Source organism: Mercenaria mercenaria, chromosome 14 (assembly GCF_021730395.1).
Source record: "Mercenaria mercenaria strain notata chromosome 14, MADL_Memer_1, whole genome shotgun sequence".
In the NCBI taxonomy this organism is placed as follows: domain Eukaryota; kingdom Metazoa; phylum Mollusca; class Bivalvia; order Venerida; family Veneridae; genus Mercenaria; species Mercenaria mercenaria.
The window spans coordinates 51,424,805-51,450,647 of record NC_069374.1 but is presented as its reverse complement, the minus strand read 5'-3'; the positions used below and the strand labels follow the sequence as shown (position 1 = coordinate 51,450,647).

The 25,843-nt window shown below is 36.9% G+C and overlaps 1 protein-coding gene across 1 annotated transcript; it reads left to right on the top strand.

The window, feature by feature from the left end:
- The first annotated feature begins 235 nt into the window (after positions 1-235).
- Positions 236-15,517, top strand: LOC123527497 (prohibitin-2-like). The gene is made up of 8 exons (XM_053523472.1): positions 236-434; positions 5,249-5,330; positions 6,695-6,774; positions 7,775-7,899; positions 8,659-8,844; positions 10,104-10,214; positions 12,630-12,704; positions 14,478-15,517. The coding sequence occupies exons 1-8, from the start codon at positions 305-307 to the stop codon at positions 14,586-14,588; spliced, it is 900 nt and encodes a 299-aa protein (XP_053379447.1). The 5' UTR covers positions 236-304; the 3' UTR covers positions 14,589-15,517.
- Positions 15,518-25,843: the final 10,326 nt, after the last annotated feature.

Here is a 25,843-nt window from a genome sequence, read left to right as displayed (position 1 = left end):
TATCCTTCCTAATTTAGGATAGATCGGGATACCGGTTAAGATAGCTCGTCATATAATATCATAGTTTTTTATCGTTTACAAATGTTTTTTTTTCTAAGATAATACAAAGAAGAATAAAATACATTTCTTTTATAGATTATAATTAATTAATATTCGCAATAATAAAATACTTCAATTTTCCGTGGAAAGGGGTCTTTTCGTTACTTACTCAAACCCATTATAGCGCCTGTGTGATTCAGATGAAAACACGTGTGTCGCCATTTTTGATGAAACCGGCTTGAGAATTGCATCAATTACATAAACAATGGACCCGCAAAACTTAAAGGACATGGCTGGAAGACTGAAGTCGGGTGGTAAAGGCTTTGGCATTGGAGGAGGATTAGTTGCAGCGGTTGCCGCAGCTGCATATGGGCTGTCAAAGTCCCTTTACACAGGTTTGTCTTGTCAAAATTTTTTGACAGGATGATCAAGGTCAGAAACTCAAACATTATTACTGTGACCTCAGGTTCAAATCCCCTTCAAAAGTATCTTGAGTGGTGAATAGATGTTTTGAAAATAAATATGTAAATGTGTCTCATGGATACAGTGGTCGATAGGGCTAAGACGCTTCCTACTGTATGGCACAGAGCTGGAGGTGCATTTCTGGCTATCCCATTACAAGATACAAGATACAAATTTTATTTAAAGTCGGTGTTAAATATACAGACAACATTAGCTATGTATAGCTATTGACCGACATATTGACCCATTGCAGTGTTTCCTTGTGCAAGGCACTTTATCACGATTGCCTCAGTCGACCCAGCTGTAAATGGGTACCAGCAAATTGCTGAGGGTAAGGTAATTGGTTTTAACTGTTCTTAAAATAGGGTCGCTCAAAAGAGCTTAAATGTTTGTTTCACAAAGTGACGGTAAATAAAATTTACCTTTACCTAACTGCTCAGAGATGTTTATAGGAAGTGTTTAGGGGTATGGATCGGTACCTCTAGAATCTGATTCTAGAAAAGCATGGTTTGTCTAGGGGTATGGACCTCCTTTTCCAAGATATTTATGGTTATTTACATCTTAAATTTTGTTCAAAAATGAAATATGAGATACGATTTACCTATTCACATGAAACTTGAATCTAAATGGTTAATAGCATCTCTTCAATTGTCAAGATTTTTCTTTCAAAACGTAAATAAGGTTCTGAGGAAAACCAAATTTTGGTTAAACACAAGTCGACCAGACACAAAATAGATCAGACAATATAGTTTTAAATTACATTGTGACAAACCGTTCAGGGTTGGGTTTTTTTCTCAGTATTTTGGGAACATGACCCATACCCTTGGGATTGGGAATTTTCATGGTGTTTTGTTCAAAATTGGGGAAAATGTTACATTGTAAAATTATAATTTTGTAATAACTGAATGACAACAGTTAACAACTAAACATGATGGAAACATTTGATCAGTACGCCAAGCAGTCTCCTGTATGTATTCTTATATGTGTCTTATAGTCCTGTTTGGCGCCATATAACCTATACTGTGTTGGTGCGCCGTAAAATCCAAATAAATAAATATACATCACATTTAAATCATTTTTCTCTCGTATATATTCTTATATGTATAACATTGAGTCTAACACTGACATTACACATGTCCAAATTAGTGACCAGTCAACTACAATACAAGATCCCGGGTTTTCATATTTTTGAACTCTTCTCTTGCTAGAGCTAAACAGACACTGGTCAGTGACAGGCACTGTTTTTTTTCACTTTCAGACTCAGTCTCATCACTACTGTCACTGACATTTTTATTCAGTTGTTTTTCACAGGATACGGTGTCAGGTCAGGGGGCACTCAGTCTTGCTGGTGTCTGATGACTGCTGCTTACTAACAGTAGCTTTACTCAGACTTTGTTCAGAAGGGGCAGCCTGTTTAAACAGGATGTCAATTTTTTTTAAACGTTTTTGAGCGTTTTCTTTAATTTCTTTACGTAATATTTCAAATTATGAGACATTGTAACGAATTAAACTTCACTTTCGCTTTTATGATCGCCAGATGCTTTGCATTATCGTATGCCATGATCTCCCATACCTATATATACTGTAGTGGAAGGGAAGTAATTCCCACGTGGAGTTGCAATCAAGTGTCTACATAACATGGCGCATGTATATTTGTCTAGACTATGGCATTCACCTTTGTTTTACCTACCTGATATTCCCAAAAACGGATCAATATTCATTAAATTTTTATTTTTGGAAGTTTTGATTGTGAATTTTTTATGAAAATTGGGGTAAAAAAGAAATTTTAAGATACTTTTTCCAATTTGGAATATGACCGAATAGCGGCTATAAAACGGGGGGGGAAAAAAACACCCAGAAACCATTTATGGTATTTATGTTTTCCTCACATTTTGATGATTTTACCAACAGTCCATTTAATTTTGCTTGTGTCTGTCTGTCAATTGATTATAAATCAAAATTTTCGTGCCAATTATTGTACTTGTAAAATAACTACAAAATTTATATCAAATAGGTGCATATGCCATGTCATGTTGTTAAGTTTGTTTTTAACAATTTAGTTGGTATTTTCCAATATAATTCATTCTAAAGTTTGATACGCTCATCAATTTTTATTAGCACAGAGCTGTATATTCATTTAGACTTCCTCGGTTATTTACGATTGGAAGAAAATGCAAACAGTCCGCTGAACGCTGGCATCTGTAAACCATTTAGATTCACGTTTTAGGTTAATATTGATTAATAAAATCTGTAAGAAGATCCTTTGGAAGCAAAGAAAGCAACCAAGAAGAATAATAGCAGACTCAGTTTGATTGAGTTTGTTCATGAGAAGTAATGAAATGTGCAACACCTCTCATACCCCCTTGCACCGGCTTAAGCGAAACTCCATTACACATATGTTGAATGGACTCCTTGATCCAACAGGACCAGAAAATATAACAACACAAATCTTATTCGATATGTAATTTCCAACATAGTTTAGTATGTAAATGAACCAACATACCAGGGAAAATGAGGTCCGTACCCCTTGACAACCCCTAACAGTATTGTTTAGAGGTATGGATCCGTACCACCAGATACTTCCATGTTTATAATTATGCTAAATGTAAAGGTAAATTTTATTTATTGCTTTGTGAAACAATGAACATAAGCTCTGTAGAGCTTTTGAACGACCCTATTTTTAAGAACAGTTAAAACCAATTTTACCTTACCCCCAGCAATTTGCTCATACATGTACCCCATTTACAGCTGGGTCGACTGAGGTAATCGTGATAAAAGTGCCTTGCCCAACGACACACCGCAATGGGAGAAGCCAGGACTCAAACCCATGACCTTCACCACCTACAAAAGCGTCTTAGCCCTCTGGACCAATGCTGTCATGCCTCATGGATCTTTTAGCCTGATTCTTGGTATAGACGTGAATTACCCTATTTACCTCCCTTAGAAAGCTAGAGGATATTTGCAGCAAATTATTCCTAAGCGAGTGAACAATGTTTATCTCCGAAACAACGGATTTTACTGTAAGGAAAATGAAGAAATTAAAAATCCAGAAAAGGCATAAAATACTGGTTATACTTACTAGTCCAAATAATTGGATGTGTTTGGACAGTGTGATAACTTTTGACTGATGCTGTCACACCCAAACTTATTCTGCATATTTCTGTTAGGAAATCCCCAATGAAATCCATTGGGAACGTTTTCTGCTATATTTACAATGTATTTATAATGATTACATCTCTGATAATGAATTTATTTTGACATTAAAGCATAAAATTGCATCGCTGACATTTTTATGCCCCAGAAGAGAGGCATATAGTTTTTGAACCAAGGTTTTTTTTTCCTTCATACTTCCCCTCAGAAAATTTCTTTAAAATCATGCAGTTTTCCCCAAAAATTGACTACATCAGGTTTTTTATTCCCCTTTGCCCAAATACCGAGTTATTTTTTTCCCCAAATCAGAGGCCTGGGCCCCTTCCCCTCCTGGTAAAAAAAACCCCTGTGAACCATCTGTCAGTCTGTCAGTCTGTCCGCAATTTTCGTGTCCCGTCCATATCTTTGTCATCGATGGATGGATTTTCAAGTAACTTTGCATGAATGTGTACCACAGTAAGACGACGTGTCACGCGCAAGACCCAGGTCCGTAGCTCAAAGGTCAAGGTCACACTTAGACGTTAAAGGACATTTTTCATGATAGTGCATTCGTGTCCGGTCCATATCTTTGTCATCCATGGATGGATTTTCAAATAACTTGGCATGAATGTGTACCACAGTAAGACGACGTGTCGTGCGCAAGACCCAGGTCCGTAGCTCAAAGGTCAAGGTCACACTTAGACGTTAAAGGTCATTTTTCATGATAGTGCATTCGTGTCCGGTCCATATTTTTGTCATCCATGGATGGATTTTCAAATAACTTGGCATGAATGTGTACCACAGTAAGACGACGTGTCGCGCGCAAGACCCAGTCTGTAGCTCAAAGGTCAAGGTCACACTTAGACGTTAAAGGTCATATTTCATGATAGTGCATTGATGGGCGTGTCCGGTCCATATCTTTGTCATTCATGAATGGATTTTAAAATTATTGGGCATGAATGTGTACCACAGTAAGACGACGTGTCGCGCGCAAGACCCAGGTCTGTAGCTCAAAGGTCAAGGTCACACTTAGACGTTAAAGGTCATATTTCATGATAGTGCATTGATGGGCGTGTCCGGTCCATATCTTTGTCATTCATGCATGGATTTTAAAATTATTGGGCATGAATGTGTACCACAGTAAGACGGCGTGTCGCTCGCAAGACCCAGGTCCGTAGGTCAAAGGTCCTAAACTCTAACATCGGCCATAACTATTCATTCAAAGTGCCATCGGGGGCATGTTTCATCCTATGGAGACAGCTCTTGTTTGAATGTATATTTTGTGTTTAGCGTCATCGACAGTACACGACCCTATTGACTTTGGGGTCACCAGGTCAAAGGTCAAGGCGCTGCGGGGGCATTTCGTTGGTTTTTAAATTTTAATGTCTTTGTTTTCCTAACAGTAAAATGCAGATACAGGTACAAGGCTTAGAGGAATGACAACTATAAAATATCAGATCATAAAATAAGTCATCACGATAAGCCAAATGAGTAAGACTACAGATTGTAGCAAAACTTTTTTGATTGTATTAATTGAGGCATTTTGTTTTCAGTTTGGTCTCCTTACTGTATTTGGTTTGTCTATGCAGTTTGATAATAGTTTAGCTTCCTGTTTCAGTGGATGGTGGTCACAGAGCAATTATATTCAGCAGAATTGGTGGTGTACAACAGAATATTTACAAAGAAGGCCTACATTTCAGGTATAATCTTGTGATTAACAATTTCTCTTTCAATTCTTGCCATTAGCATAATTTAATATGGATATAAATGAGTACTGGATGGAAGAGGGTAGGGCATAGCACAACTGTGGCTTCAAGGCCGGTTTTCATTAATGTTTTAAGTCGTAACTTTGGACTTTAATTGTTAAAACCACTTTTTGCCCCATACTTGTATATCTTATGTGGATTTTCATGAAAGTAAGCATGATTATGTCATATACTATGGCAAGAATCTGTGCAAAGTTTCAGCAGTATAGGTTCACTACAAAGGATGTTAAGGCAATTAGAATTTTTTGAGATTTAAAGTTGTGCATGAATTTCTGACTTAAGAAGTTGATGAATACTGACCCAGACTTTTCTGAGGTTTCAGTCTTTGCTCCTAGATCAAAAGACACATGCACATCCATACATGCCATAATTTTTCAGGACATTTCCGGGATTCTGAGTTAAAATTTCCGGGATTTTTACCCTTTGTCCGGGACATACACCGTGACATTAGTATTCGTCTGTTTCATGCATAAATATCATAAAATTAGATGTAGTTTCCGGAGATAAACATTGTTCACTCGCTTAGGAATAATTTGCTGCAAATATCCTCTAGCTTTCTAAGGGAGGTAAATAGGGTAATTCACGTCTATAGTTCAGCACGTGAATTGGTTGCGTTCCCGAGGTGAACAGAATTAGGAGACTTACTACATACGAAGAATTAACCTGGTCATCGTGATTTAGAATCCAGCTTATTTGGTATCATTTTAAAGCTTAAACGTTTATCTAATCATTAATAAAATGGAATCCTCAAAGGAATAAAATAAATCTTGTAGATAAAATCGATATAAAATATTTCGGGTTGGGTCAATTTTCATGGATCGGTCGGCAAAGGCATTCAAGAGTCAAAATTTTAATTTAGAATATGTGTGACAATCAATCTACATTTTAAAAGATTACAACCTTAAATTATCGTTTAATCGACCGTTTTCAGCCATTTCTTCCATAAAGGCTACATGTAGCTTCACTGCCTACGTGCTAAAAACAACGAGATTTTCGGTTATTGTTCCTAACATTAACTTATCATAAAAGTGTTATTGATTGCATAATTCTGTCAATTCATAATCAGGGTCATCAAAATAACTGACTGTAAATTAATCTGGGTCATCAAAAGATCGCGGGGCGCGTTCAATATATGAGTGTTGATTGGAGCTGTGTCCCGCTCGAGGGCATGAAACTGATATCGGATAATTAGGAATAAACAATGTGACACCGAGGACTGTTTATTGTGTTTTATTAATATAAAATTCAACAATTATATTATTCTTAAAATGTTTATTATTGTTACATTATTGTTACAGGGTACCATGGTTTCAGTGGCCCATTATATATGATATCAGGTCCAAACCAAGAAAACTTACTTCACTTACTGGAAGCAAAGGTATATTTATTTAAAGTAAAAACTATTTGTCAGTCTATTTCTAGCAAATGTTTTATACGTAAATGTACATCCCGCTGTTGGTATCGAGTACTCCCAGTTTCAGAGGAATGTGGGCAAGGCCCTGCCCATTAATGGGCGTAAATCATATTGTAATGCCTAAAGTAGTAGGGATTTTTTGTACAAAATTGAATTTAATCATGGAGTCTGAGTTCCACTGAAGTTGGAGCTAGGGGGCAAAAGGGTGTTTCATGTATCATGAACAGACCATCACAGGATTTTGGTTATTTTCTTGGTTAGTTGCATTCTTTGCTGCCAAAGGATGTTATGCTTGAACATACAATTATAAAAACATAATTATCTGACCCCTCACTGATGTGTGTTTTAGCCTCATATAGGATGTAGAATTTTTCATGTGAGGAAGCTATCCAGCTGACCCATGGAAGGTCTGTGGTTCTACCGTGTTGCCCGCCTGTGATGTTAGAAAGCTTAGAGGGGCATCTAGGGTCTTCCTTCACTGCTGAAAGCTGGAAACACGCCGTATGACCTACATGCGCCAACGTGAAATTAAAGCCAACAAAAGGGGCCTCCGTGGCCGAGTGGTTAAGGTCGCTGACTTCAAATCACTTGCCCCTCATCAATGTGGGTTCGAGCCTCACTCGGGGCGTTGAATTCTTCATGTGAGGAAGCCATCCAGCTGGCTTACGGAAGGTCGGTGGTTCTACCCCGGTGCCCGTTCGTGATGAAATAATGCACGGAGTGGCACCTGGGGTCTTCCTCCATCATTAAAGCTGGAAAGTCGCCATATGACCTGTCATGTGTCGGTGCGACGTTAAATCCAAAAAAAAAAAATTAAAAAAAACAAATAACAAAACATATTAAAATCATAAAAACATAATACATGTTTGAAGGTGGCCTATTAGGAGCACTTGTATTGTCTAATAGTGTCCATCTTAACACAAACAGGTGAAAGTAGTGGCATTTCTATGTGTTTAAATTTCAGATTTACAGATGGTGAACTTGTCATTAAGAGTGTTGGCTCGTCCAGATGAAAGATTGCTACCACAGATGTACCAAGAACTAGGCCTTGATTATGACGAAAGGGTTCTGCCATCAATATGTAATGAAGTAAGTTTATCTAGATACACATTATTAGGTCAGGCAATCTGAAATATACGTTGCACCAAGTAAGAGATATTTTATACACTGAGTCTATTTGAAGTTCAGCAGCTTGTACCAGGCTTCAAAGTTTTAAAAGTTTGGGGACCAGTCTAAAAATACTAGCAACTGATTGGTCATGACTGAACACATTTTTTGAAAATTGACCAATGGTGAAGCAACATTTTGAGACTTGTCTCCAAAGCCAGTTTTATCTGTCGGGCAAAAATCAAGTAGAAGACACTTTTTATTTAACCTTTAGCCTGCTGGTGACAAGTGACTCTGCCTTGTGACCAGTGCAGACCCAGGCTTATCATGGTCTGCATTGTTCGCTGTTTAGTCAGTAAACTTTTAAAGTGAATACCCCTTCGAATAATAATTGTTACCGACCAAATTGAATGTAAGACCAGTCCATTTTAGAATTTTAGTAGGGTAAAGAATTAGCCATATTTTCCAATTTATCTTGAAGTTATGCAAGCTCAAATTCTACATTGTGGCATGATCCAAACATGCAGAACCCCTTCAATAGTATACATAGGGATAAAGATTTTTCACACTATAGTGAATCTTACGCCAGGGGCAGTGAAATCTTGATTTTGACGTACTTGTCCATTCTTGCCATGAACTATTGTCAACTTGATTTTGTCAGCACTGCTTATGCATTGATACATTCTTTGTACCTGGTATATGGTAGTAAAGGAGAAATTTACATGTATTTGATTTTGACAGGTTCTTAAAAGTGTTGTTGCCAAATTTAATGCCTCACAGTTGATCACAATGAGACAGCAGGTCAGTATAATGATCAGAAACGACCTGGTAGAAAGGGCACGAGATTTCCACATTATTCTAGACGACGTCTCCATCACAGACCTCACATTTAGTAAAGAATATGCTGCAGCTGTTGAAGCTAAACAGGTAAATTCAGTGCTATTTGAGATTATGTTTTGTCCGATATAATAGGGTTATTATAACAGGAGCTTGATCTGGGATGCAGTATTCAGCTCGAGTGGATTTTGCCTGATCTGATCTCACGAGGTGCGCTAGCACCGAGTGTGATCCGACCTTGCAAAATCCACATGAGCAGAATACAAAGTTCCAGATCTAGCTATTGCTATAATGACACTTTTATTATATACCTTTACCATTTTGATTCTTGTTTTGTTCTTGAACTAAATCTTCAATGTTTATCGATATTAAATGGAACTTAGTGAAAAAAAATTGTGCGCTATTTATAGAAATTTGTAGGGTCATGCATATTATACGGAAGGTACAATACGGAAGTTAAAAGGTACAATACAGAATTTTTGTCTGTCTGTTCATATTTAATCCTGAAATACAAGCCGATTTTTTACAGAATTTATATAGATATATAATAAAAGAATTTCTCAGCTTAAGCTTCCCTGTTTTCGTGTCTTTGTTTGCCAATGTGGGTTCAGGCGGTTCCAGGCCTCGAGTTATTTCATGTTACGTAGCCATCGAACTGCCATTCTGAAGTTGATTCGTTTTACCCTGGTCCCAGGTTTACAACTGAGCCAGGAAAAGTGCCTGATTAATTAAACATCTGGGATCTAAATTCCTGCACAGTGTTAAATGCTGGAAATTTGACATATTCTCTCCAGTGCCATTTCCATTAAAGTAGGCGTAAAATGCATCCTTTAAGATTCAGAGGGAAGAAACGAATGAAACGGAAAAAGATACTCTATCGTTAGATTCTATTTTAGACTGACCAAAGGGACTTCAGTTCCCATTGTGTGGTCAGTTCAATTACGATTATAAATACCAAAAAAAAGAAACATGGGCATTGTTAATATCCATATATATATATAGGTGTAGCACAGTAGCAGTGAATTATTCCCCTTTCTTGAAGTTTACAAATTGTAATGTTTGTAACATTAACTGTGTTAGAATTGAAAAAATACCATATATCTCAAACAGTGATTTTCTCTTGAATAAAATTGTTGTTTGTCATCAAGATGCATGTAATTATATCACTCTGCGCTCTAAAAATATAATTTCTTGCATCTCAACAATGGATTTTAGTCAACAGCAGATTACTGTTACGATATATTATTTATTATAAATGCACATTTGTAGTGAAATGTCCGGTCATAACTGAAAAGTTAAATGTGGAAAAGCAAAGCAATATCATGGAAATGTTACCCTCTTTATTTCAGGTGGCCCAACAAGATGCCCAGAGATCTGTGTTCTTTGTAGACAGAGCCATACAAGAAAAACAACAGAAAATTGTTCAAGCAGAGGGAGAAGCCAAGGCTGCTGAACTTATATCCTTTCTTTCTGATAAAGTTTTTTTAATACAGCTAAGAATGTGTAAGAATCTTGTATGAAAGGATTGGAATAGCTGTCTTGAGTGTAACTGTTTAGGCAGTAAAATCATGGCTAAGTGCGTGAAAAGTTACCAGAGAGAAGATATGCCAATCCACACCTCCAACCAGTATTAGATTCATTTTATACGTCCCTTATACCCCGGTGTCTGTCCGTCCGTCAGTTAGCAATTTCATGTCCCCTCTGTAACTCTAACTTCTTGAAGGATTTCAAAGAAACTTTACACAAATGTTCACCACAGATGACGTGCAAGGTCACACTAAGGGGTCAAAGGTCATATATGACTTTGCTTTGTGTATATTGCTCTGCATTGCAGTGCTCTTGTTTTTATTCGGCAAAATACCTTTCTGTTCCCTTACAATAATTTTTTTTTTAATTACTTCCCTATTTTTGTTACTTATGGCCTATAAATAGCTTATTTTGAAACTTTTTTATTATTGGCAGTAGAGAAAAACTGAGACCATTTTTCTGTGGCACAACATGGATGGTACATCCAATTTTTAGATGTATCTTGACATAACTTTACGTAGTAAGAATTTTTTCTCGGACTTGGACATTTTTGTTTTTTGGAATTTCTTCTTTTTGTTGTTCCTTTCCTTTGGGCTTCAACGGTCAAATTCTTTAAAGTTTGCTCCCATCCTCTGATGTTACCCTTCGGGCATATATTGCTCCACTTAGCAATGCTCTTGTTTTTAGTAAATGTTGACTGACGGACGACACAAAACGGACATTGAGCGGTTACAAAAGCACCCTGTGAGCCTTTGGCTCAAGTGAGCCAACAAATCAAACTATTGACTCTTACCTGCCCAATTTTTAGCTAACCTGAGCACGAAGTGCTCAAAGGTGAGCTTTTGTGATTGCCCTGTGTCCATCGTCCGTCATCAACAATTTGACTGTTAACACTCTAGAGGTCACATTTTTGGCCCAATCTTAATGAAACTTGGGTCAGAATGTTACCCTCAATAAAATCTTGGATGAGTTCCATATTGGGTCATCTGGGGTCAAAAACTAGGTATCAAAGGAAAAGCTTGTTAACACTCTAGAGGTCACAATTTTGGTCCAGTCTTAATGAAACTTGGTCAGAGTGTTATTCTCAATAAAGTCTTGGACAAGTTCGATTTTGGGTTCAAATCAAAGGAAAAGCTAGTTAACTTTTTGAGGCCACATTTATGGTATTATCGTATCTTAATGAAACATTGGTCTGAATTTTAATCTTGATGATCCTTAGGTCAAGTTTAAATTTTAGTCAAGTGGGGTCAAAAACTAGGTCACTAGGTCAAATCAAAGGAAACGCTTGTTAACACTCTAGAAGCAACATTTATGACTGTATCTTCATAAAACTGAGTCAGAATGTTAAACTTGATGCTCTTTAGGTCAAATTTGAATCTGGGTCATGTCGGGTCAAAAACTAGGTCATGGGGTCAAATCAAAGGAATGGCTATACAGGGCTTTTCATCAGGAAATTGGGAAGAGGCCTTGGCCTTTCAAATTGGGAAATTTCTGCGCGATAATGGTCCATTTGGGGAAAAATAATCAACTGGACGTAAACACCGAGAGATGAATCAAATTCATCTCCCCTGAAACATAGACTAAAATCAAGGTCATGGAACATAACGGATTAGACTGGTAATGCGTCACACATGGTTCTTTGTGCTGTTTAAAAGGCTATAGAGCGACAAAAAATCGATGCCGGACAAACACTTCCTCTGGAGGTACTAAAATATAAGCAAAATCTTAACCATCTGTTGCATGATTTTGGGAAATTTTACCTGCATTTTGGGAAATATCTCTGCCACAGTTGAGAAAAAATAGTTATTTTTGGATTGGAAGAGCATTTTATAGGCCTCTGTTATTAAGGATGAAAAAGCCCTGCTATATAACACTTCAGAGGCCACATTTATGACCATATCTTAATGAAACTTGGTCAGAATTTTAATCTTGATGATCTTTAGGTCAGTAGGTCAGGTGAGCGATACAGGGCCTTCATGGCCCTCTTGTTTTATAGTTTGGTATGAATTTACAGTTTATTTTCAACATAGTTTTGAAAAAGGCAGTTGTTTTCCAAACCACTGGAACAGCTTGTTTTGTTTTTTTAAAAACCCACTAATGCTCGCTTTTTCGTTCCATGCTGTTCGTGCACACCTTTAAGATCCTTATATATGCCTGCACTTGTGAAAACATCAAAAACTCCTTTATGTTTTGAAACTAAGAAATATCTGCTTTGGCAGTGAAACAGTCTTGAAAGAAGTTTGCTAAATATTTTGGCAGTATGCCACTGTTTGTTATGTCAGTGAGCGTAATTATTTAAAATGCAGTATATGTTATATTGCTTATTTTCCTTAACTTTGATTCACATAGGAAAAGCTTTAAGCTTAAATCCTGGATATTTAAAACTGCGAAAAATACGAGCAGCACAAAATATAGCAAGAACAGTAAGTAGACTGTTTTATGATATATACATGTATAGCATATTCTCAAATCTTCCTGCTTTATTGAGGGGTTCAGTATCATTTGATGTTTCTTTCATCTTTAGGAAAACGTTTTATGTTACTGTTGGAGAATGTACTGAGTTTTTTAAATGTTTATCCAGAAGTTAAAATTTTATTGGGAGTTTTAACTGGTTTGAAAATTTAGATAAAAATGTAACTTGAATTCTGTATTAAAGAAGTTGGCATAAAATGCAGATTTTTGTTTTAAAAGCATACATTGAAACATAACATTTTTAGAAACATGCAACATTTGTAGGAAACGGTTTAAATGCAGGATATGTAGGTTTAGTATGTTACACTACAGTCAAAAACATTTTTTGGATTATATTACTGCTATCAGATTTGGCTAGGATGTTATACTGAAATTTGTGCTTGAACACAAAAATTATGTAAAACAGAAAATCAGTGTGTGAGGCTGTCAGCTAAACCAATAAAATTTAATAGACATTGGAATTACATGGACATGTTTACCCTGAAACCTCTCGAAACGTACTGAAATTTTTTAAAATAACAGAGGTCATAGGTATTAAGGGGTTATTTTTGAGTCGGCTAAACGCTGAAAGTGTTTTGACGAGTCCTTGCTGTTCAGCGATTCTCTAAATGGACCAAATAACACAGTGAAGGGATGTAGTTCCATTAGATTTCTCAAACTTCAAACAGTTCACTGCATGAACGAAGTTAAGTTGTGTCAATTCCCTTTGCTATGACCAATATACGATGTAATCTGTCATATTTATGACTTGTAATTGTGCAATACTCGAATGTAACTCATTAAGCATAAATGTGCATTTTATGAATTGCGCAGGCTTACAAAGCTTGCGTAACATCCAGCGAAAGACAAAAAATAGTTCCACAGGGCTCCAGATAAGATGCGTATTAGCGTAAATTACGTATAGAAATAATGCAAATATGCATGTCTAATAATTTCTAAGCGTATAAAAACGTATATAAAATTACAGAAATGCACACAATGCTTTTTTAAAAACAAAATCTGAATCGTCTGGATGCGTTAGGTAACATAACCGATCAGCCTTAATTCTCCCACATTGAACGTATATACGCATCGTATGATTTCTGTAAACTTTGCGTGGGTTGAATTTTGCAGTCAGTAAACGGATAAATTATCGGAAGAAGAAGCTCTTACTGGTTTGTTTAGTTACTACAGATATTAAAAATGATTTTAATTCTTATTTTTCGAGAAATAAACAAATCGGCGAAACATTAAATTGTATTTTCTTGTAGTTTTTGAAATCGAAAGTAGATCGTCTATGTTCGGCTGCTTTCACGAAACGAAACAACTTTTTTATGAAAAGATTTAAATAAGAAGTAATTTAACCGTAAACTTCAATGTCAGATACTGCCAATTGCTGCTAAATGTCTTCGTATCATCACAATTTGTAAAATATATTGTTGAAACTGGAGAAAAGTGTAATCGTATCCGGATATAATATTTTGGGTAAATAACGAGATGTGTTATGAAATTTTAAGAAAAAAACTAAAAACAAACTGAAACTGGTAGACTATACTGTCAGTACATCAATCATTAGCCGACTCAGGCCCTTCAGGCCTTTGATAATAGATTTTATCTAAAACTGGAAAGTAAGTATCTTGTACAGAGGTAAGTTGCAGTTTTTAGGTGCCATTAATTAAAAGGCAGTAAACACTGTATGTACAAATTGGTGCAGGCATCGCCATACAGTATAATTTCTGTTTCAGGTTGCCAAGTCACAGAACCGTGTATATTTGAATGCTGGAACATTGATGTTGAACATCCAGGAGGAAGAATTTGATAGATCTAGTGAAAGCCTCGCGAAAAAGAAAAAGTGAAACTTTCTTAAACTATAAAAACAATATATCATATTAATGAAACCATGATCAATGAAAACTGTAAAACTTTTTACATCTTTATGAAACAGACAAGAATGCATAGTGAAAACGGAGTTGTGGGAATTAAAGTTGAGGTTCTTCGAAGAAAAAGTTTTATATCTTTGTATCTTAATATTTGTGCTGGTTCAAATATTTATTCCTTATTACAATTACAGAAAAAAAAACTGAAAAAAAATCTGGGCCTGTAAATCTTACAGAAGTTCTTTATTCCAGATACTGTGCCAACTAGTGATCATAGAATCACTAGGAAGGTAACAATATGTTTGTTGTAACGATGGTTGTTGCTCTAAGAAGGGTGATTTAATAAGACTGAACCTGTCTTAGTGGCCACCTGTATTAAGCAACTACTCGCCTTAAGCAGCCAATCAGCTTACTTCCTAAATTGTCTTTTTATTTTTTACTTGAACATGTCTTCAGGTAGTTCTACATGTTGAACGACAAATTATACACGTACATGCATTAGAATTGGGAAATTTAAAAGTAGCGTTTACTTAATATGAAGAAATGCATTGAATTGAATGCGAGTCGTTTTCTTTAAGAAATTTATCGAATAGACATTAAATTTTCAGTGTCCATTCAGAACAGTCCTGTTAAAGTTTTGCATTTTATTTGTGTAGATTTAACAGTATAAGGAAACTGAAATGCACATTAAAACTTTTTTGAGATGCATAGAACTATGAACAAGAACTCTACATGTGAAATTAGCTATTTTCATAACTATTGAATGCTTTATATTGTATTGTTTTGCGAGTTCAGATCTTCAAATCTGATGAAAAATTGTTACAAGATGCACATTATGAAAATTTATTACTTTTGAGAGAGAGAGAGAAATAAAAGCTGTGTGATAAATAAAGAGTATTGATATACTAGTAATGTCTATTTTTAGCTGGACTATTCAAAGAATTGTCCGAGCTATTCTACTCACCCTGGCATCGGCGTCACACCTCAGTTAAAGTTTTGGCATGCAAGTACCAGGGTTCTCACAGACCTGAAAACTCCTTGAATTTCAAGCTGCTAGATGAAAAGTGCTTGAAATTGCAAAAACCTCTTTAAAACTCCTTGAATTCATTTCTTGCCTTGAAAAGTTCTTGATTTTATGATAAAAGTCCTTGAATTTCTTTCTTCAGAAATTTTGGTCAGCTTTATAAAAATAGATCATTAAAGACGCATCGGTATGTATATGTATCGCCATGTTTTATGTCTTCATAACTGATGTGTACGGTATGATACGGGTTTTAGACAGACCAGGACTAGGAAAATTACGACTTGTGAAAATTACGGACATAATTTCCGTTTACCGCTATTGAAGAAATGTCGTGTATTTTCAACAAAAGGTGGCTTGTATCCTACCCATGGCTGGTCGAGCACGAAAACAAACGAAAAGCTTATCCTTGAAAGTGTGATCAAGGTGAGCTTTTGTGATCGCCCTGTATCCGTCATCCATCCGTTGTCAACAATTTGACTGTTAACACTCTGAGGTCACAAATTTGGCCTAATCTTAATGTTCCTTGGTCAGAATGTTACCCTCATAAAAATCTTAGACAAGTTCGATATTGGGTCATCTGGGGTCAAAAATTAGGTCACTGGGTCAAATCAAAGGAAAAGTTTGTTAACACTCCAGAGGTCACAATTTTGGCCCAATCTTAATGAAACTTGGTCAGAATGTTACCCTCAATAAAATCTTGGATGCGTTTGATACTGGGTCATCTGGGGTAAAAAACTAGGTCACCAGGTCAAATCAAAGGAAAAGCTTGTTAAAAATGTAGAGGCTACAATTATAACTGTATCTTCATGAAACAGGTCAGAATGTTACTCGTGATAATCATATAGTCCAGTTTGAATCTGGGTCAAGTAGGGTTAAAAACTAGGTCACCAGGTTAAATCTAAGGAAAGCTAGTTAACACGCTAGAGGCCACATTTGTGATCATATCGTAATGAAACTTGGTCAGAATGTTAATCTTGATGATCTCTATAGGTCATGTTCAAATCTTGGTCAGATGGGTCAAAAACTAGGTCACAGGGTTAAATCAAAGGAAAAGCTTGTTAACACTGTGGAGGCCACCTTTATGACTGTATTTTCATGAAACCTGGTTAGAATGTTACTCATGATGATCTCAAAATCCAGTTTTGAATCTAGGTCATGTAGGGTCAAAACTAGGTCACCAGGTCAAATCAAAGGAAAAGCTAGTTAACACCCTAGAGGCCACATTGACTATCTTAATGAAACTAGTGATATCTTAGTCATGGAGTAAACCATTTATGAATGACATGTTATCTTGATGATCTAATAGTCATTTTTAATCTGGTCAGGTGGGTCAAAAACTAGGTCACGGTCACTAGGTCAAATTTTATGAAACTTAATCAGAATGATAATCTTGATGATCTTTAGGTCAAGTTCGAATCTGGGTCATGTGGGTTAAAAAAAACTAGATCACCGGGTCAAATCAAAGGAAAAGCTTGTTAACACTCTAGAGGCCACATTTATGACTGTATCTTCATGAAACTTGGTCAGAGTGTTAGTCTTGATAATCTTTAGGTCAAGTTCAAATTTGGGTCATATGAGGTCAAAAACTAGGTCACCAGATCAAATCAAAGGAAACGTTAGTTAACACTAGAGGCCACATTTATGACCATATCTTAATGAAAATAGTTTTTTTGATCTTTAGGTCAGTAGGTCAGGTGAGCGATACAGGGCCTTCATGGCCCTCTTGTTTCTTTCTCTGTGTGAATTACCAACCTAACTGGGTTAAGTCTCATAACTCTGACTTGTATTTTGACCAAATTGTACCCCCTTTTGGACAAAGGCAAGCCTTGGTAAACACTGCATGCAAGTTACTGTCTTAAAACTAATGTAAATTTTGAATTAAAACTACATGTGTCTTCGGGGTTATAAAACTAGGTGATTGTATCAAGTTCCATTACTCTAACATGTATTTTACACAAATTATGCCCCCTTTTGGACTTAAAAAATCCTGCCTACAGTTTTGCATTCAAGTACATACAGCTATTATTTAAAGCCATACAGCTTTGAAATTTATCTTTTATTAGCTCACCTAAGCAAAAAGTGCTAAAGGGTGAGCTTTTGTGATCGCCCTGTGCCAGTTGTCCGTCCGTCGACGTCGTCGTCAACAATTGGACTGTTAACACTAGAGGTCACAATTTTGGCCAATCTAAATGAAACTTGGTCAGAATGTTACTCTCAATAAAATCTTGGATGAGTTTGATATTGTGTCATCTGGGGTCAAAAGCTAGGTCACCAGGTCAAATCAAAGGAAAAGTATGTTAACACTGTAGAGGTCACAATTTTGGCCCAATCTTAATGAAACTTGGTCAGAATGTTATCCGCAATAAAATCTTGGACGAGTTAGATATTGGGTCATCTGGGTTCAAAAACTAGGTCACCAGGTCAAATCAAAGGAAAAACTTGTTAACATTCTAGAGGTCGCAATTTTGTCCCAATCGGTTCGGAATATTACCCTCAGTAAAATCTTGGATGAATGTCATATTGGGTTAACTAGGGTCAAAAACTAGGTCACCAGGTCAAATCAAAGGAAAAGATTTTAACATTCTAGAGGTCACAATTTTGGATCAGTCTTTATGAAACTTGTTCGGAATGTTAATCTTGATGATCTCAAGGTCCAGTTTGAATCTGGATCATGTGGGATGAAAAAACTAGGTCACCAGGTCAAATAAAAGGAAAAGCTAGTTAACACTGTAAAAGCCACATTTATGACCTTATCTTAATGAAACTTGGTCAGAATGTTAATCTTGATGATCTATTGGTCACTTTCAAATCTGGGTCAGTAGGGATAAAAAACTAGGTCATTAGGTCAAATCAAAGGAAAATCTTGTTAACACTCTACAGGCCACATTTATGACTGTATCTTCATGGAGCTTGGTCAGAATGTTAATCTTGATGATCTTTAGTTCAAAATCGAATCTTGGTCATGTGGGGTCAAAAACTAGGTCATCGGGTCAAATCAAAGGAAAAGCTTGTTAATAACACTCTAGAAGCCACATGTATGATTGTATCTTCAAGAAACTTAGTCAGAATGTTAATTTTGATGATCTATAGGTCCAGTTTGAATGTGGGTCATGTGGATTCAAAAACTAGGTCACCGGGTCAGATCAAAGGAAAAGCTAGTTAACACTTTAGAGGCCATTTATGACCATATCTTAATGAAACTTATGAATGTTAATCTTGATGATCTTTAGATCAGTAGGTCAGGTGAGCGATACAGGGCCTTAATGTTTTTCTAGGTCAGTGCAAACCTCACAGGAATATTGGAGCATTGGCTGTTTTACGGACAGCTGTTGTTTTAGGTATTTTGTTATGCAAAAAGGGGTTTTCAGTGTACATTTACATGTATTATGTAAGCAGTATGTACTTATGGCAGGTAATTGGTTCAGCTTTGAAAGGTAGACGTCCTAGGTAGAACAGTTTAACCATTTCTGCACCAAACATGAACACCTTTGTGTATTTGGTATTCCATCAGTACATGCTATGGCAGCCATGTCAGTTTCACAGTAATGTTTAACACAATATTCCTTAGATTAGCAAAACCCCTTTCAAAGATCTGTAAGAAAGTGAAGTTGGTTTTCCTATGATTTCTTTTTGGGTCGTCCTTTATTTGCTACGTAACTAATCTAATTTAATACTTCAGAGGGCACGATTTTTGGCCCAGTGTTACTGCAGTTTGGTTGGAATGTTGCTTCCAAATATAGTCTCCTCCAGACAACATTTTGTAAACAGTTTTGAAAACTTTGTCAAAATGTTTGTCTTTAAGATAGATACATGTACTGGGTTATTTGAGGTCAATACTGTACAAATGTAGGTCACTATTTCCTTCTGAAAAAAAAAATTAAAAAAAATCATAAACACTAGAGGCAAGGTTTTTCAATCCCCCACTACAAGTAGGGGGTTAAAGGAATGGTCTCCATCCGTCTGTCCATAACACTTTAATGTGGGCTCCATATCTCGTAAATCCATTGAAGGATTTTCATGAAACTTTGGTAGATTGATCACCTCATCAAGACGATGTGCAGAGCTCATGAGTCAGCCATGTTGGCTCAAGGTCAGGTCACAACTTGAGGACAAAGGTTTTAGCCTTCCATTTTCGTGTCCGCCCAAGGTCACAACTTAGGGTAAAAGTTTTGAGCCTTCAATTTTGTGTCCGCTCTGTATCTCGTAAACCCCTTGAAGGATTTTCATGAAACTTGGGTCCAATGATCGCCTCATCAAGACAATGTGCAGAATTTATGAGACAGCCATGCTGGCTCAAGGTCAAGGTCCCAACTCCAGGTCAAAGGTTTGAGCCTTCCATTTTGTGTCCGCTCTGTATCTTCTAATCCCCTTGAAGGATTCCTATGAAACTTTGGTCAAGTGATCACCTCGTCAAGGTGATGTGTAGAACTTAGTAGTCAGCCATGCAAGGTCAAGGTCACAACTTAGGGTCTAAGGTTTAAGCCTCCCATTTTGTGTCCACTCTGTGTCTCCTAAACCCCTTGAAGGATTTTCATGAAACTTGGGTCAAATGATCGTCTCGTCAAGACAATGTGCGGTATTTATGTGACAGTCATGTTGGCTCAAGGTCAAGGTCCCAACTCCAGGTCAAAGGTTTGAGCCTTCCATTTTGTGTCCGCTCTTTATCTTCTAATCCCCTTGAAGGATTCCTATGAAACTTGGGTCAAGTGATCACCTCATCAAGATGATGTCACAGCTCAAGGTCAAAGACTTACCCTTTCACTATCCATAACAGTGGCGGGGGATTAGCTGCATTCAGACTGCTTTGTTAAACCTGATTTTCATGAAATATGATCAAGAGTGTTTCTAAGGTCACTGAGTCATCTTTGGGTTAAAACTAGGTCACAAGATTAGATGGTAAAAAGTTTAAACACTTTACAACCCCATTTTCCCATCTGTTATAAATATATATATATACCTGTTAGTTTGGAGAACCCTGAACGAAAATGGAATATTATGTTAACATGTATGTAGAGTTCTTAACTAGATCGTCAGAAACTAGAACACAAGTTAACCGTGATAACTCTGCAGAGACCACATTTTGTACTTGGTCTTCATGAAATTTGTCTGAATAATTTAGACACGATTATCTTTGATAAAAAACTAGATCACTAGATCAGATCAGCAAGAAACCTACTCAGAGAGGCCACATCTTCGTAAAACATGGAGACATATGTCATAATGCAATCTAGTCAAGTATGTTTGTAAAACGTAGGTCACTAGGTCGAATGATAAACATTCTACCTGATGTACATGAAGCACGGCTATCGTGTTTATTATCATGGGATCTGTGTAAAATATGAAGTTAGGTCAGTGTGTCTAAGCATTGAAACCATGGTAACACTTCATTATAAAGCTTACGTTTTTTTCCCGACCTAAAAAATTTCTTCGGTGAAATCGATTTTCAGTTTAAAAAACCCGAAAAATTTTTTGGGCCCAAAAAAACTAGATAAATACGTGAAAGTACCCTCAAAATAATTTTTAAATTTTTGTTTCGACTTTGGTTTAAAAATAAACCGAAAAATTTTTAAAAATCGCCCTTTGGGGGAATTTAAATCCATTATTGGTTGGACAAAAAAAACAAAAAAACTTGAAACAATCCGTTTAACCCATCAATTTTATTGTTTTGATGTGGGAAAGTTTCTTTTTAATTTTTTTTGTAAATATTTCCCTACAAAAAAATTTTAAGTTTTTAAAACCGATATTTGACCTTAAATTGTTTTTTTCCCAAAAATCCCCTTTTGCAAATATAAAGGGCCCCTTACATGAAAGTCCGCTTCAATTGTCGTGTTTTTCAGTTTTAAATCACCAAAAAAGGGTTTAGCGGAAAATCTTTGGGACCTGAAAAATCTGTTGCCCCGGGGCCCTTCCGCCAGTTGGGGGAACATTTTTAAAGCTGTGCGCTATTGATTTTTTTAATAAAAAAAGTTAATTGCATAAATCCATTGTTTTCACTTTAATGAAACCTACACGAGCACACATGTGTATAAAAAAGGTTTGGGCTAGACTAAAAAAACCTTTTATTTTTAAGTGGCTTCTAACCTCACTAAAGGGCGTTAAATTCATCTTTTAAAGGATTTTCATCCAGCTGACGAAAGTAAGGTCGGGGGTTCCCTCCCCGGGTTGCCCGGGCCCCACTTGATGCAATTGTGCAGGGAGGGGCCCCTTTGGGATTTTCCTTCTTCCATAAAAGTCGCCCGTTGTTATGATTATAATTTTTGTCGTTTCAGCCCCGGGAAAACCAAAAAAAAAAAACCATTTTTTTTTAACACTTTTAATATGGGGTTTTAAAAACCCCCTTTTTTTTGAATCCAGAATCACCCTGCTTAAGGGCCCGCTGCATTTCGAAAAAAGGGGGCGCCGTCCTGCTGCAAAAAAAACCCCTTTTTTTGGTATCTTGCACAAAGCCTCCAAAAACCTTTCGGTTGAGTGCCCATTTTTAAATCGTAAATATGAAAAATTTATTTATGATTTCCTCCAGAAGGGGGCCTTTTAGGGGGAGGCAGTGAGTACTGACGATTGTCGGTGGGCAAATTTAGCGCCATTTAAAAAAGGGTGGGGAAAATTTAGCGGCGGGACAAATTTTTTTTTTCAAAATTTTTAGGGGTTGGTTGCGACATTTAACGTCAACCTTTGCAACTTTTAAGGGTGGTTGCGACATTTAGCGGCTTTGGGGGACTTTTAAACCGTTGCCCCCAACGATCCCTTCCCAAACCCCCAAAAGCGTACCGGGTTTTTAAAATTCCGCGAAAAACTAAACTCTTACCCCCATTTTAGTTTTTTTATGGGAGTGGGGGCCCCAAACTCATGCCCCGGTTTCGTACAGACAGTTACGATTGGACCACGGCCCCCGTTCTTCGCCCTTTTGGGGGGAAAACAATCAGTGGGTTTTTTATTTTAAATAAACAGGACAGTTTTAACAAGGTACTATTATGTACAAATGTCCCTTTTTGTGTTTTTTTATAAGTGTTTCATTTGAAAATTTTGCCCAGAAAAAAAAAAATGTCGTTTATGTCCCGGGGGCCCAACGGGACCCGAAGATTTAAAGCCCGGGAAAAATGTTGGGGTAGGGGTTTTGAAATTTTAAACCCCGCCCTTTACCGGACATCCTTGTTTTTGCGTTGAAAAAAAATTTGCAAGAGCGGGGTGTGGGTTTAAAAGAATGAAACCTCTGGGGATGGGGGGAATTGGTGACCTTTTATCCATATTTAATTCGTGGTGGGTTTTTGGGGGCAGTGACAATTAAAAAAATAAGCTTTTTAAGGATAACAGGGTTTTGACGTCAGGGAAAAAAAACCCTTTGTGAAAAAAAAAAAGACCGACACTAAAAGATCTTAAAAGGTTTTTTAAAAAAATTAAAAAACCCCGGCTACAGGGACAATGATACATGGTGGGGCCCAGGACTTTTATACAGGGTTTGGCAACGGGGGCCCTAGGGTACATGGGGGAGGCTACAGGGACTATGAAAATGGTGAGACCCCCGGATTTGGATGCACAATTGAAATGTGAATCTGAATTTTTTCCCTTTTCCCTTTGGGGAACAGGTAGTTTTTTTTCCGCATAATTATGGGGGTACCATTTGGGTCGAAATTTTCCGGGTCCCAAAGGGTAGTAATAAAATTATACCTGGGGGTAAAAATTAAAAAAGTACCCGGGGGTTAAAAAATTTTTTTTTTCCCCGCGGGTAAAAAGAATTAAACCTAGGGGTATAAAATTATCCCTGTTTGGGTAAAAAAATTTTTCCTGGGTAAAAAATTGTACCCGGGGTTTTAAAATTAAAACCCGCAGGTACTTTTTGTACCCGGGGGTAATTTTTTTTTTACCCGGGGGGAATAAAAATTGAAACCCGGGGGTAAAATTTTTTAATACCCGCGGGTAAAATTTCCCCAATAAAAACCCCGTAGGTAAATTTTTTATACCCCAGGTAAAATTTTTATTACTACCGGGGTTTCCCCCTGGAAAATTTTCGCCCCAAAGGGGTACGCCAAAATTTGTCAAAAAAAACACTGTTGCGGGCACGTACTGACACAATGTTACCGGGGGTGCCCTGAAAAAGAACAATGGGTTTTTAAACGCAAAAATAATGTAACTGGACCGATCCCGCTGCCCCAATTTTAAATTTTGCAAAAGGGAGCCCTTTTTGTTAGAGCCCGGGTTCTAATAAAAGGGTTTTAAAGTTCTACTGCTAGATTTTTGGGGACTCGGGTTTTCCATGTTAGGGGAAAGGGATCTCCAAAGGTTCATTTTCCCCTTTTTTGGTTAAAAATTTCCCTTTGCTATTTTAGGTTCCTTTGCTACAGCCCCGCACCCTTTTTCTATTAGTTTCCCGCTTAGGTTCGGGTTCCCGGTTTTGAAAAATTTCGGCTTTCATTGCTAGATTTCGGTTTCCCCCTAGAAAATTTTAAGTTTTTTTTGCTATATTTTAAGTTCCTTTGCTGAGTAAAGGTTTTCAAACCTATTTTTCAGGCTCCCCTAAAAGGTTTAATTTCCATTTTTAAATCAGATTCCAATTCTAGGTCTATATGGGTTTGTATCAATGGGTTCAGGTTCGGGCTGCTAGGTCAGGTTCCCTTGTTAGACACGGGTTTTCATTTGTCCCGCTATTTAGTTAAGGTTCTGTTGCTGGGTTCAGGTTCATTGCTTGATCGGATTCCTTTGGGAAAGTTCGGTCTGTTCCTTTTTGTGGATCATTTTCCCACTGCTGGACCCCCCTTCTTTTTTGCTATTTTAATTTTCCATTAAAAGGGTTTGGGTTTACCGCTCTTATATAGGTTCTTGTTCATTGTTATTTGTTTAGTTTTCCTTTGCTGGGTTTTTGGGTTTCAGGTCTTCTGCTAATTTTTGTTTCCCTTGCATGAGGCAGTTTCCCTTTTTGAAAAAAAGCATTTCTTTGCTTTTTTTTCAAGCCCCTTTGTTCGGGGGGGTTTTCCCAAAATTGTTTGGTTTTGCTTAAGTTCTTGTTCCCTTTTTTTTTTTTCCGGACCCTTTTCCCCGGGCCTAAGATTCTTTGCTATTCCCAAGTTCAATTTTCCTACGGGGCCCCGGTCTCCTTTTTAAAGGCGAAGTTTCCCGTTTTAGATAAATTTCCCTTTGCTAAATTGGTGTGTTTGAAAAAAGCCCGGGTTTCCCTAAAGGGGGGGGGAGGCAGGTTTTGTATGTTACGCGCGGGGATATGATTTTGTAAGAAAAATTTTCCCCATCACGGAAAGTTCAAAAAAAACGAAAGTAAAAGTACAAACATTGCCCCCTTTAAAAAAATTTTTCTAAATTTTTGGCAAGGGACAAGCCAATATTTGTCTTATGGGGGGGGTTTTTTAAAGGACGATCCAGGGGATTGCTCCGTGGAAAAAAATTTTTTAAAAAACAGCCCCGAATTTTTTGGGCCCTTTTTTTCCCCCATCCGAGATTATGGGGAAATGCATGTTTTTCCCAAAAATTTTTTAAGGGGTTTATTCCACCCCCTTCCCCTTTTCCCCCACAAAACCACCCCCCACGCCGAAAACCCCAACGCAGGCACGCACCCCCCCCCCCCCCCCACCCACACCCCAAAAACCCCAAGGTAAAAAAAAAGGCTTTGATCTAAAAAAAGGGGCCCAAATTTTTTTTTAAAATAATAAAAACGGTTTAAATTTGGAAAAAATTTTAGGAATGTAAATATGACATTACCCTTGAAAAAAAAATTTCCGTTTCCACAAGCCCCCCTTCGGGCTTTTTGAAAAATTTTATTGTTATTAAAAATTTTGAAAGAAAAGCATTTTAAAAAATTAGACAAATAAATTTTAAATTCTCTTTTTAATCCTTTCAAAATTTAAACTGTTTTGTCAATTTTTTTAAATTAAACAAAAAATTTTTTTCGAAACACTCGTTTACTTTTGAAATGATCATTTGAGTAAAAGTCGATGATTTCGTTTATTTCGCAAATTGAAATTTTAATCCCTAAGGGGTGCGCTGTAGAAGGAAAAACGGGTCAAGTGGGCATTTCATTTTTGTTCTATCAAAAATCTAAAATAGTAAAATTAAAAAAAGGGGTATTAAAAACGAACAAAAGCCCTTTAAACCAGAAGTAAAAATCAAACCAAAAAAAAGTGAAGAAACTTCCCCAAAGTTTAGACAAAATTTTTTCCCCTTCCTTTTAAATTGCCCATGCCCCTTTTTTCCCTTTTTATTTTTT